At 40.6% G+C, this 14,476-nt stretch overlaps 1 protein-coding gene across 2 annotated transcripts; it reads left to right on the top strand.

The window, feature by feature from the left end:
* Positions 1-87: 87 nt before the first annotated feature.
* Positions 88-13,432, top strand: rbm18 (RNA binding motif protein 18). Of its 2 annotated transcripts, none has more exons than XM_034200567.1 (6): positions 88-351; positions 1,198-1,311; positions 5,584-5,710; positions 7,022-7,102; positions 10,387-10,487; positions 11,720-13,432. In XM_034200567.1, exons 2-6 carry the CDS (start codon positions 1,205-1,207, stop codon positions 11,898-11,900), a joined length of 597 nt encoding a protein of 198 aa, XP_034056458.1. In that variant the 5' UTR covers positions 88-351; positions 1,198-1,204; the 3' UTR covers positions 11,901-13,432. The 2 variants fall into 2 exon arrangements, with proteins under 2 accessions (XP_034056458.1, XP_034056457.1); XM_034200566.1 differs by having other exon boundaries at positions 7,022-7,108.
* Positions 13,433-14,476: the final 1,044 nt, after the last annotated feature.

Genomic DNA, 14,476 nt, shown 5'->3' with positions numbered 1-14,476 from the left:
TAAAGGGTACACCGAATGGGCGGGGTTTCTGCCTGAAGGTACAAACCACTATGAGGGGAGATTTTCGAGAAACTCCCAACACTAAAACGAGTGCCTCCTCTCGACTCCACAGACAGTTAAACAAACTACAGCATCACCCTGCGCCTTTGTTGTGAGACGATAGCAAGGCGACTGTTTATCATTCGAGTTAGCTAATCTAGGGTCAGTTTTATGGGAGGAAAACATAAATAGTAGCTTGAAATGATATGTATTACGTTTTGACGTAACTGAATCCTCCCAAGGTGGGATCCGTAGCACATCAAGGTTAAGTAGTGAGTCGCCATCCAAGAGGAAGTTTGACAGATCGACGAGGTAAATTGATACTATCTAAGCTAGCTAACTTCTAGCAATCCACTGCTCGTCCTAAACGGACTATTAACCGTTTAGTGGTTAGATTTAGCTTATCTTCAACATCTCACCACATGTATTAACGATATAAATGTAACCTTACACGATCGGTTTGAACTACCTCAATCTTATACCGCTAATATAACTTGTAGTTAATCGATTAACCTGTGGTTAGCTAAGCTAACGTTAGCTAGTAATGTTAGCAAGTCGTCGTTTCCTAAGTGGAAACCTTGAGTTTCCTTTGTATTATTATGTATAACTGTTTGCCTGACACTGTCAATAAAGTCACCTTACAACATTTCCTAATTGTTATCAAAATGAATCCTGTAGGATATTTATAGATATACAATTCATATTTAATAAAACAAGTGCACTTTTTGAAAATAATGCTACGATATAACATGTTGGTTAAATTTGAAACAGTGTGCCTATCAAATACACAAAAAGGAAATACATCAATCTAACTCAACTGAGTGATGATTTACTTTCTTATTTTTTGGAAAAAAATTAATCAGATTGCATAACCCTGTTTACTGTGTTATTCACAATGTACTGTCTACATTACTCCGTTATGTTAATTGATCAGTTTGACCTAACCAGCGTATATCATGGAGTACCATATATATATATATATATATATAGTTAGTATAGAATAGAATAGATACTGTAGTTACTCTGTAAGGCAACATTTCTGTCTCCCAATTAAAAACTGAAATGGCTGCTGAGTATCTGACAAATAATGCATAAAAATTAGCCCTGACTTTTTTTTGCAATCCTAATCTGTCTGTCTTCTCTTCCTGCCTCCCACAGAGTACCCATGACGTCTGCGGCAGAGACAGTGGAAAATGCCTCCATCATGTCAGAGAGTGCGGCCCATGATGGAAACCGCTTGTGGATCGGCAACATAGATCCCAAAATTACAGAGTGAGTGAATCCACTCCTGGTTAAATTCAGGCATCCACTTTCTTCCAACGTTTTTGTAAAGTATCTTTCTTCAGATTAAATTACAGCTGAAACCACAAGTGAGACAGTACAACAACCTTATCATCACATTTTAAAATACATTATTTGAGTTGAAAACACATCTGTATGTCACTGAAAGGCCACAAAAAAACCAGCTGAATTAAAAAAAAACAACCTCAGTTTTGGATTTGAGGTGTAAGGCGGTCCATGTTAAGAACTGGAGACATTGCTTTTTAACTTGCCTGGCTCTGCCTCATAGAGAGGCAATGCATTGTGTGCACGTTTATGATTGATTAACTGGTCGCGTAGTATGTGTGTGTCGCAGGCTGAGACTGAGCAGACAGGGCTTGGTGTGTGAAAGAGAGGCAGCGAGGCGTGGAGACCTGCTCTGCTAAGGAGCAGCCATCATTCCTCACTCACCTGCCCTGTTTACTCTCTCTGTGTGTGTGTGTGTGTGTGTGTGTGTGTGTGTGTGTGTGTGTGTGTGTGTGTGTGTGTGTGTGTGTGTGTGTGTGTGTGTGTGTGTGTGTGTGTGTGTGTGTGTGTGTGTGTGTGTGTGTGTGTGTGTGTGTGTGTGTGTGTGTGTACACAGTTGATGTTTGGGTGGCAGCTGTTAGTGGTGCAAGCTCCCACACACTGAGGTGTCTGTGTACATTTATTATTAATGTGTCTCATTTACACTACATCATATGTTTCATTTGTGAGAGCAGCTGAGTGTCTGAATGTGCAAAATGTGAGTGTTGAGAGCCCCTTTACATATATTGAGATGGAGAAAAGAAGGTAGATGTTCAGGGTGAGGGGTGCGTCTGTGGGGGCTGCTGGAGAATGTATGGGCCGCAGCTCTGGTGGGCGTCTAGACAGGCGTTTCCTTCCCCTTTCCCTGCTCTGCTCTAGCTCTCCCTAAATAGCCAACTACTTCACAGTATGGAGGGAAAACAGGAGAAATGCCCATGGCCCCTGGTGCTGATTGGGAAGATTAATTAGCTCCTGTGTAGCATACGTAATGCCCCATGTGTTTGTCCTGCTTAGTCAAACCAAAACTCAGTGCAGAGGAAGCATGCAGATCTAAAATGCAAGGTGCTGATTATGAATATATGAGGCCATGATTAGTTAATTACACTTTGTTTCTCCTGGAAGTTTCTTTGTGGTAATTAAAGACATCAAATTGCGTATTAAAAGTTGGTTGCTACTCAGTCATTTAATCTTGACTTGAATTTTAACATAATGTTCTTTCTATATAGCGAAGCAGAAACAGTTAGTGTGAAGATGTTAAACATTGCAGTTTTTCACAACATGTCATAGTTGATGAGGAAATAATATAAGTATGTTTTTCTGCACTGGTTGTTTGTGGTTAAATATTACATCTATCGCAATTTGATGAGGTAGGAAGGTGGCACCTTCATCATGTGTAATGCGTCCCTTGTCAAAATAAGGAATTGTGCTGTTTGTGTGTTAGCATATATAAGCACACAGCCAATGTTTCAGTAGTCTTAGAAGGATAAACAACTCCTCTTGCGCTCATAGCTTGAACACCTGGGCAACGATCTATTCCAAGCCTGTGAACTTTCTTAGTCTTCCATTTCTGTCTCTTTACATCCCATACCCAGTCAGATTTCTTTGTCAGCGCACAGAGCGGAGACACAGCAAGTATAACTGGAGCTTTCAGCACATATTCATGTTTTTGTGCTTTTAGCTGCTCGGAGAGAGAACTTCTCATTAGTGGTAATCCATCAGCGGCTCCCATTCTGTTCCCTGGTCTTCTTGTTACGTTTTAAGTTGCTTTAAACCAGGATTGTTCAGACCTATAACCCTCACCTTACTCATATTGCAGCCATGTTTTATGAGGACATTTCGGTTGCCAAAAAATGTTCCCCCATCCTCGTCCTGTCTTAACTTTTTACCCGCTGAGTTGCTCTTTTCTGGACTGAACCTTTTGCCCTTATCTTTTTCTGGACTGGACTCACTCACCCCTTTTCCGTCCTTTCTTTTCTTTGCTTCTTACCTCCTACCTGGCTCCTCAGCTCCTCTCTTCTTTTGGCTTTTCCTCCTCTTCCTCCACCTTTCACCCTGCCGTCAACATCCCCTCTGTGAACTTTACTCTCCCTCTCCCCACCTTTCCCTCCCTTTCCTCCCCCTCTCCTCCTCTTCCTCCGGTGGTTTTAACAGCCCCCAGGAGGAGTGGTCCATTGTGGTTCAGCTCGTGAGCATCCAAAAGTGTTCTTCGAGTGTAAGCCCTCAGATCTGTCACATATTAACACATATGTACAAACATTGCATTATGTAGCTTTTTTAAAAGACAGTATGTATTGCATCACAACATTGCATTCAACTTAAATGAATGCCTCTCTTTTTTCCTAATCAGTGTTTCAGAGATCCAGAGGTGCAAAGGAAAATTATTTGAGTGTAAAAATGCAAAAAAGTTTTATAAGTAATATTCTAAAGTTGGATTTATATGTACATTACTACTGCTGAAGGAGTCACGTTCACATGGGACGCTTGGAGGGTGTTGTCTGGGAAAAGCAGAAATTCTCTTTTGCCTAAAGCCCTCTAGGGAGTCATAAAGGGGGGGGGGGCATTAGAACAACCTGTAGCTGAGCGCACAGTTCACCCTCTGTATCTCACGTTGAGTCCCAGTCATACACATAATTGCACACACACGCACGCAGAAAAACAAACAAACCACCCTCCAGCAATACAAATAACAAACGACTAAACAATAATAGGCTCGAGCATCAGTTCCACTCCCACCGGGGTCACTGTGAGGCCTGGACAGTTACATAAGTTAAAGGCACCAAAATAAATTAAAAAAAATAGGTGTTCATTGATTTATTTTGTTTGTTTGTCATGTGCCCTTTTTTGTTTCTCTATGTCATGTTGCTATTTGGCTGTAGGAAAAGCACAGGTTCAAATTGATCACAGCTAATTCAGTCTCCGGGTCCTAGTATTGTGCATGCTGGCTCACTGTCACACTGTCATCACCTGCAGGGATACAGAGCCATCACAGTCAGTGAAAGCACCGGGGTTCAAAATGTCTTAAGTGAATGATCATGTGTGTCAAAACGAACTGTCTCCATCAGTCATATTAACTCAATTAGGCAATATACAATTTGATAAACAGATTCTGCCAACGAACAACCAAGTTATAGGATTTTTTTCTCTCCAGTAGTTCTCGTTACCTCAAGAACATGACGAAGGCGTTTGAATGACTAATCAACCAGGAAGGTGCTGTGTGCTCTCTAAAGAACTGTTTCTGCGTTTGCCCAGTCAGAGACACCAGAATTACATGATTAATCAATTAATCCTAATCCGCAACAATTTTTAGGATTGATAAATCATTTAAAGCATTTATTGAGCCTATCTGACATTTTCTGGTCTGGTCATTTGCTGGGGTTTTTGATATTGTATCAGTATAAAAAAACTTGTGGTACTGGTTATCATAATGTCAGATTAAACGTTAATGGAAAGAATAGTTGGTGTTGCCTTTCCGATGGAAGAATGTGCCTCAGACGATCCATTATTCTACCGCCTCAAAATTAAGAATATTGCACATATAACTATCATTGATGTGCAAGAGCTTTGACAAGTAATGCTATTTTAAAGCACATACTGCTCAGCTAGCGTTGTAACCATTCAATAGCACTTGGGTATAAGACAGTGTATATAGTGAACAGGTGGCCCTGAACTTATTGCTCTTTCTGTCTGAGGAAATATTTTTCCCATGGCTGCCAGTGGTCCGTTACACACGAACCTCCGAGTCCTCTCACACGCTGCATAGCTCTTCAATGACAAAACATCTATGTTCACTCGCAGGCCTGCGGTCCCACACAGTGAGTGGATGTTGTTTGTGCCGAGCCTGTGCTCAGGAGGGATTTGAGGCTTCCTCTTTTTTATTCCCTCATTGTCCGGCTACTGTATCCTCAGCATTGTCTCAATGAGAGATTTACTGTCACTGCGCTGCCACACCAGCTGGCCTGCTGCTAAAAAGGTGACAGGGAGAACAGGCTGTCATTCTCATTAGCCCATTGACAGATTCACAGACTGGCAAATACAGTGCAGACCTGATGTACTGTGGGTGGCTGGTTCATAGGGTTTAGCTTAAATATATAATGTGCATTATGTTGATCATTATGGTCATTTGACATTTGACTGAATAAAAGCTTGTTCTCTCTTTCCTATTTTCTGTTTTTCTTTGACCTTTTTCTGCTATTTCTTACGTGACTCTTCTCTTGGCAGGTATCACTTGGTGAAATTGTTGGAGAAGTTTGGCCATGTGAAGCAGTTTGACTTCCTGTTTCATAAGTCTGGGCCTTTGGAGGGACAGCCACGGGGCTACTGCTTTGTCAACTTCAACACCAGAGAGGTACATGCAAAATCTTTATTTGATCTAAACTATATCATTAACATTTTGCCGCAGTACAGGGGCGGACTGGGAGGAAATTGACAGACAGGCCCACTTAATGCGCGGCATGTATCGGCCGGCCGGCGACGAAAGTATGTTACTTACTGTAACAAAAAATCCTATGCATTTAATGTTATTTTGGACCATTATTCATATAGTAATCACATTACCTGAGCACTTAAGTTGCCTTGAGCAAAATAGTTACAGCATATATTTATTGATTAACAGATCATTGATGCAATAACATTTGGACCCAATTTGCCTGACTTGACGCATGGAATAAAACATGGGCGTAGGAAGCATCCTCAATGTGGGTGAGACAATTTAACGGGGGGTGTGGGCAGGTGGTGGACCTCACCTCCTCTAGGGGGGTCCGGGGCATGCTCCCCCGGGAAGATTTGTTTTTAAATGTAAGTTAAATGCATCAATCTGGTGCACTTTGAGAGCAAAATTAGGGACTAAATCTATGGATACATCTCTCAACACCCATATGAAACAGATCTGTAAACAGATTTACTTTTTCTTTCAACATTTATTTGAACAGCAAGTGGAGGCAATGAATAAGGCAAGTGAGACTTTGACTAGATTATGTCAGTTTGCATATTTGTGTCAAGGTTCTTCACTTACACGTTGTTACATATTCTTTCTTTGTTAAAATGTGCAAATCCACTCAGTCAAATACATTTTATCAAAAGGAATTCCCTTTATCGATTGTGATAATGATCCCCCTACTCAAAGTCCTGAGAAAGCTATTGGACATCTCCTAGCAGTCTGGAGCTGAATATGTGTCTAACTGAAGTGGACCGTTACTCTAAAAAACGCACTTTGAAGGAGCCGCTTGGCTTCACTGGCTTTATTTGTTTTGGAGTGAGCCTGGGGAATGTGATAAGCATCTCGTTCCACTGATAGTGTCCATCAGTGGGATATAAAGCCCTCCCAACATACATAGGAAATGTGTGTTTATCTTACACGCTCACACACACTGAGGCACATACAGAAGAAGTACTTCATTTATATTAGAGCCACTTACTCATTTGATTAGACACAACTGCCTTTGTCACACTGCTTCTCAAACACACAACAGAGACACACAGGTTCGTTAGTCAGAGTGGCACATCATCATCATCCTCTATTATTGCCATCTCTCTATTGTGAAGACTAGTTATTTAAGGACTCGGGTGCAGTCATCAAGGCTGATTTTTAATCATAATGGTAAAAAAACTATTCCTTTCCTTTCCCCCTTCATCTTTTCCTCTGTGTGTCTGTCTGCAGGAGGCAGAGAGGGCCATCCAGTGTTTAAATGGGAAGCTAGCTTTGTCTAAGAAGCTAGTTGTGCGCTGGGCACATGCACAGGTGAGGGTAAGTGTCAAACTCAATTATTTTGTATTTAACTGAAAATCTTATACACCCTGAAGGCTCAGTGCAGTAAGGCACTTCTGTGTCTGCGGCTGAAGAGTAAATGATTGTATGTGTGCATTAGGGATGGGTATCGTTTGAAATGTATCTATTCTGATTCCGGTTCTGCTTATCGATTCCGGTTCTTATCGATTCCCCGTTTCGATTCCAAAATTGTAAAAGAAAGAGGTCAAACGTTTAGATAACAAAAATATCTTTATTCTTTTAAGCTTTAACTGAAATTGTTACAAATACAAAATATACATGCAATACAAATGTATTGCACAATAGCTGTGCTTTATTTTAACTGAGCTATGCCTGTGGCAAGCTATTCACAGGCTTTACACTGTGCCTTGTCTTTTTCTTTTTTAGTGTAGTGGAGCCTCACTTCAGAGCGTTTACCGCGACCCATCTTTGGTGTTATGAAGTGACTGAGCTCGTGAACTGTCTACGGGAGGGCGGGGGGAGCCTCGCTGCGGGGCAACTGTGGACCTCTGTCGCCGTCAGCGCAACTTACATGATGCCGTTTAAAAAAATGAAGGGCGGTGCCGGCCGTCAGCGAATCGAGCCGGCCGTCAACGGCCCGCTGACGACCGGCCGTTCTGTGATTCTCCAGGTCCGCCCTGTATTCCACCGGGTCACCGCGGAGCAGACGGACCCGCTGGAATACAGGGTCTACCGCGTTTAGGAACCGTTAAGCAGAACCGAAATTGTGTATTTTGTATGGGTACCCGGTACCCAGCATTTTCTTATCGGTTCTCATCTGGAACCGAGTTTCGGGTCCCAACCCTAGTGTGCATTAGAAACGACTATCGTCAGCTTTTATGATAAAAGAACAATAATACAAAAAACAGCTTTTTGTCATAGACTTGGATATAGCGCTGGAAATATGATATAAATAACCAATACGTTTTCAAATGGAATGCTGGGTTTCAGTCTGTGTTGCAGTAAAAGATAATAAGTATCTGTTTATTTACATTTGGACATTGCCACTGCAGTATCAGTTTATGGAGAGCATTGCGATCCCAGCTCAACCTATGACTGTGTCTTAACAATAGAACGCCTACTGGCAATGGGTGAAGGGATATCCTGAATAGAGACGAATCACGCCCCACACACACACACACGCACACTCACACTCAGTAGGGAGAGGTCAGGGTCAATGCTGCCGCCTCTAAGACAACACGTAGTAGGATAAAGTTGGTCAAAACTTCTTTATAACTTTGTCATTTTAGCGGGTCATTTATTTTGTTACATACCTATCATTTTTGTGTTAATAAATTATCACAAATTTACATTCAGTCTGTTTTATCGTGACACTCCTATACAAACAAATGCAACTGCCTTACTCATGGTGTCTGATGAGGACACTTTATGCAGGTTCTTCCTTTACACCCGCAAGTGGACTCAGTTCGTTTCTACTATGCGGCTTCAATATAAAGGTGCACATTTGTATAGATTTTGAGTTGATACACTTTAATTAGCAACTCCTCAGCCATAAGATGTTCACGGTTGTCAAAATCTGTGTTACGGTCTTTTAAAGCACGCTCAAATCCAACACATAGTTGATATGATGCTGCAAACACATCAGCCAGGTTTTTAGCAAAGGTGCATCACACGAAGGGATTTGTGTCTGTCAAGCTTTCCCCTGTGGACCAACCTTTTCTGGTCGTTGTCCCAGCTGATGAAGGTGAATGCTTCATTTCATCCCATTATATGCATTCACAAGCTAGATCAAAGCTATCCTCTCATTGTCTGACACCATCTGTGATTGTGCTGCTTTGGGATATAAAAAGTTACACGCATGTAAGATTAGAGCAATTTCCCCACTTGGGGCCGGCTTGAAAGTGATAGATGGTTTTTAGTGCCTGTCTTTCCAACCCAGAGGTGGATTACTGGGATAAGTGAGTCAGAGAAAGCTTGCGTTAGGAGTTGTGTCATTTCCAGTCTTACATCTTGACTTTATTACTTAGCTTTGAAAAAGATAAATTCACGTTGATGAAAGTGTTTTTCCAAACTCATCTCAAACACCCATTTCTCTTACAATCTACTTCTCCAACGGTTAAACAACTGTGTCCTTATGCATTAATGTCAAATGATATATATGTAGACATACACCGTTTAGCAAAGTTGTGTGTTATGCTTGTCATATTCATGGTATGTGAAACTGTCATCACCTCTAACCCTCTAAAAAACACATTAAACACTTATTTTAATCCTTAATCAAACTTTCAATTCTGAAGTAGCTGCGTCTGTTATAGTGTAGGTTATTAAATACAAGTGCCACAACTGGAACAACAAGAAGTCTTTTTAACTTAATTCTCGATTTACTTATTTACTTATTGGCTGTTGTTCAGATTCAGTATGTCCTGATCTACATGCCTTTAGTAATATGTGGAAGGGAAGGGTCCTGGCTGATGGAGCGGCCATTGTTTTCGACCTATTCTTGGCTATACGTGTTATTTATTTCATGAACAATATGTTAGATATTTGTGAGTGCCTTGGTGCGTTTATGTAACCTGATTCAATGATACTCACACCAACTGACTTCTAATCAAATGGCTGCAGCTGTTGCACCAAAATCATCACAGTTTCCTCACTCCCATCATGTCTTTTTTTTGTCTTTTTTTTTTCTTCACAGGTTTCAAGAGTTCTGTGTTGGCTGGTGGAGATGTTTGGAAGGTGGTTTTTTGAAAGGAATGAGTGCAGACGTTGCTTTTTGCTCTTCAGCTGCTCCCTCTTTATCCTCCCTCATGCCTCAGGGTGTGATTATGAGCTGGACGCACAGTCCTGCTCGGTTACTGTCTGTTGGAGCAGACACAAACAAAATCAATACTTCACTTTAATAATGTTGATGTTTTGGGAGGAAGCTGGAGTTGGCCCTCCAGAGAACGGCTGTCAGTGTTTATTAGGAGCTCTGATGGTTTGTAAATGTCTGGTTTACAGGATGTTTTCCTTTTCTACTCATTATGTGGCACTGTTCCTCTAAAATATTTAAAAACCAGGTGTGACTGTTCCCAAATGTGCTGAAAACACATTACTATATGATCCATTTGAAGTCCTAATCTTTAAAATCACTTGTGATGCAGTAACTTAATGTTTTTGTGTTTAGCTGCGACTATCCATGCGTCTCTGTGTCCCTGCATAAGGCTCTTCTCTTATTTTACCCTTTTGTCTCTCCATCTGTCCGTCCTTCCATGTTTCCATCACTGTTTGTGTGGGACATTTTGTTTTGTCAACAGAGGTTTGAAGGTTTCCGTAATGACAAGACCATGCCTCAGAGCCTGGAGCCATCGAGCAGCGGGGGGGCAGACGATGGACCCGTAAGTGCCAACCACCTCAGGTTGGTACAAAACACAGTTAACACCCTTGTTCCTAGTTGCTATTCTGAAGTTGTTTGCCTTTTTTAATTCTTCTCAGAGTAAGTTGAGTCAACTAAATCACAGTTTTTTGCTTTGCCAACAAAAAGCTATCAAAGAAGGACTGATCACTGTGGGCTTATTGATCTAGTAGCTTTCTTTTGTCCAGTTGTCTAACAGCAGAAGCAGAAATATGTTAATTTCTTCACTGTCCATCTGATTGTGAAACACCTAATACCATGGTGGAGACAACAGAGGTTTAATTCGCTTATCTGACAACTAACTGGTCTGTCTGTCCGAATCCTTACTAGATGTTATATAAAAATAACATAAGAAAGAAAAGATGTACCTATTTTACTTTCTGTTTGGTGTTTCATCTTGGAAGGACATCAAACTGTGTTCATGTCGTTGTAACACAAAAAGCGTCATTTTCCGATTTAGACAGCTGAGTGTGGATGTAGTTTCTGGTCACTTTAGGGACTACCAGAACAAACTCAAGCTTGTTCCTGAAATCATTATTTGAGAACTTATTGCTTTCACCACAAATGGCACTTCAAGTTGAGTTCATCTGAGGACAACTGGACCAACACTTGAAACATTGAATCAACATGTGTGCCAGTCAAATGAAGCACTGAAGTCTGTTAATGGCCTCTTGTGCTTATCGCATCAACTCTGAGACAATCCCATATGTGTAGCAAGTTATCAGCTATAAAGATACTCGTTTAAAAAGTCTCCACACTCCAGTTCTATTGTAAACTTCAAAATCCCTCACTCCTCACTTCGCAGGAGAGGAACTATAAACACTCTTTCCCCCTTTTCCCCCTGATGCCTCCCTCTAGACTCCTTTTTATTTACCCTGCTTCCCTCAGTCTCTCTTCTTCTCCCTTGCTCTGTAATCTTTCTCTCTTGCTCCTCAAAATTCTGTTCCACCGTTGAGATACAAGTTTTCCTCCATCTCTTAGCACAACTGGTAATCTCTTGCTTGTGCTCCCCCCCCCCCCCCCCCCCCCCCCCCCCCCCCCCCCTGCATCTGTCCCTCCCTCTCCTAGGAGTGCTAATACCTCCTCTCATTTTCCCCTCAGCCGAGAGCCAAGATCTGTCCACCACTCAGTCCGGCCCTCAGCTCCCGCTCTGGTATTTTCCCCTCAGCCTCGCAGCTAACATCTCCTCTCTCTCTCTCTCTCCTCTTTTTTCTATTTTTGTGTTTTACCTCTAGTACGAGTGCTAAGATCCGTGCCATCGAGGCCAAGCTCCAGATGATGGACGAGAATCCGGAGGATGACTACTCGGGCCCGTCGGCCTACGTTTACAACAAACCGCCAGAGAGGAAACGCTGGGAGCCCTACTCTAAATCACACAACAACCAGAGCAGGCCCTTCCGCAGGTTTAGGAGATGACCCATCCCACTCATTCTGGAGATCCCCCCCCCCACACTCCGTCGACACACTTCAGCCCCCATCTACACACAAACTGACTCCACACCAGATACTCTAAAGACTATACACAGCCTATGAAAGGTTTTGAAAATACTTTGAGAACCAAGAACTCTTTGGGAGTAATCACAGCAATCACGGACAAGTACCAAAAGTGTTTTCAGTTATTTTACAGTTATTATTTACTCTTAACATATGCCCCATACATGACAGATGTGCAGGTGGGATCTTATACGTCTGCGTTCTCGCTTTGGCAGAGATTTGAATCGGCAGCTGTGAGTCATGTGACCCAGAGCTGCCAGAAAAGAAAAATGATCTTATTATAAAAGAGTCTAAATGCTGATTCTCTTATTGGTTTTGACATGTTTTTACTTTCAGAGAGATTATTTAAAGGTGAAATACAATTTTCTTTAATCAAGACTTCAATGAAGAGGAAGACATGCAAATATTTGTAACAGGTTTGTATCCTTGGAGTTTGAATAGTAAGCCACTCAGCAACGCGGTGTGTTGCAGTATTGTGTGTGACATTGCTCTTTTCCTAATAGTTTGCTTTTTTTTCAATTTTGTAAGACTGTATTCAAACTCTTTTTTACTGACTTTGTTTCTTTTCTGTAGATTTTTGTTGGAAGTTCCCTTTAATATTCCTATTAAAGGCTAATAAATATAACATCTGCAGCCTGTTGTTTTATGCCATTTTTGTGTTTAGTCAATAACATTACAATGCTCTCGTCCACATGCTTTTGCTGGAATAGTCCAATTGTTTTTGTAAGGAATTTGGGAGGAAAACATCTGCATCTCATTAATGAGAACCGTTTGTGGACTACCATTTTAAACCATTAATCCAGCATGGTTTTAAAAAATGCAGTTCAGGACTATGACAGAAATATAAAAAAAACATTGTAGAGATTACCACGAGTACTGACAAATGTACCAATGCTTTCTGTAATAACTGATCATGCTTAATGGCGTTCAGCTTAGAGTCCCAGATTTCCCCAGACCTGATGGATACTGACTGTTTTGTTCATTTGCATTCTATCAAATTGTGCCGTTTTAATATTTTGTATTTTCAAATGTGACGTTTGTTATGGATTTCTGTGTTTACATGGAGCAAACTTTTGTTGAGATCCAAGTTGTATTTTCCATCAGGTGTTACAATTCTCCTTAAGGTGAAAAGAGGGTAAAGAAAAATGGACACAATATGTTGGCGAAATATAGCATAATTAAGTTTGTGAGAAGAAAGAATTTGCAAACCAAATTTGCAGAACCATTTTTAATAAGTTTAAGATGAAAACTTCTGTGGATAAATAACATTGCAAGAGGGATGGAAATCGGCCGATTAATTGTACAAGTTGAGATAAGAGAGCATCAAAATCCTACCTCTTGACATGCCATTTTTTTCTCGTAAAATCAACCTGCAGCAATTTCTGATCAACCGTTTTCTTTGTATTGTGTGTTTTTATCTGTTTGCAATAAAAGGCCTATCCGTTCAATTATAATTTCAATTGATTACATCTTTCAAATCCAGTTCTCCTCAGAAATGATGAAGACATTTCTTAACTGTTTTTGGCTTGGTTTATTTTGATGGGATAATTTCTGCATTATAGATTTACAGATAATTGCTGGATCCTTGTAGATAGCAGCCTGATTGACGCGTCGATGTAAAGCTGTGTGTGGGCTGATCACACGGAACCTGCAATCACCAGGCTTCCCTTCGTTAAAACACTTGGTGAGTTTTAGTTTATTCTGCCTCAGCCCTACCCTCACAACATTAAAAAAATAAAAAAATATTTTTCTTCCTGCCCATAATATATCCTTAAACAATGGTGTCACAATAAACCCATGGGTAAAAACCCTTTTTGTTAATCCTTAAATTACGCCATTTAGTACTTTCGTTTTTCTGCCTTGCTAATTATTGTACTCATTAACTTTAATGGTACACAATTTAAATATTTGAAATGAATGTTATAACGAAAACATATTTGAATGTAAAAAATTAAGCCTTGAATCATGATGATAATAAGCATTGAAGCAGTTAAATACACCACTCTAATGAATTAAATAACGATTATTTTGCAACATGGGATTTAAGTAAATGTATTAGGATTTTTTAAATGTATTTTTCAGGCATCATCATTATTTTTTGTGTTGTAGTTTAGATTCTAAGCCTGAATATATATATATATATATATATTTATATGGAGACGCTGTGTATATAAAAAGGTCTGTATTCCGGTTAATTATTGCGTTACAACCTATACAGCCATTGTATATGTCCAGTAGCAAGTAAATGGCAATTATATGAATAACTATAATTTACATTTTTTCCTCTGGCAGCAGCTATAAATGTCTGAGATATCACACATTCGACAGCAGAGTTTGAGTAAGTTTCTGTCATAACTGCTCCAAAGTGTGTCCACCCTTCTCACGCATATGAAACTCTTTCTCACCCTCCCCCTTCTTTAACTATAAGGCATGCCAGAGCGGCACAAACTTTCACTGCACTCTCGTTCTCTGCGCTGCCGTCCACTATAGCAGCCATG

The sequence above is a fragment of the Gymnodraco acuticeps genome, unplaced genomic scaffold (assembly GCF_902827175.1).
Source record: "Gymnodraco acuticeps unplaced genomic scaffold, fGymAcu1.1, whole genome shotgun sequence".
Taxonomy (NCBI): Eukaryota; Metazoa; Chordata; class Actinopteri; order Perciformes; family Bathydraconidae; genus Gymnodraco; species Gymnodraco acuticeps.
This window is presented reverse-complemented; position numbering and strand designations above follow the sequence as displayed.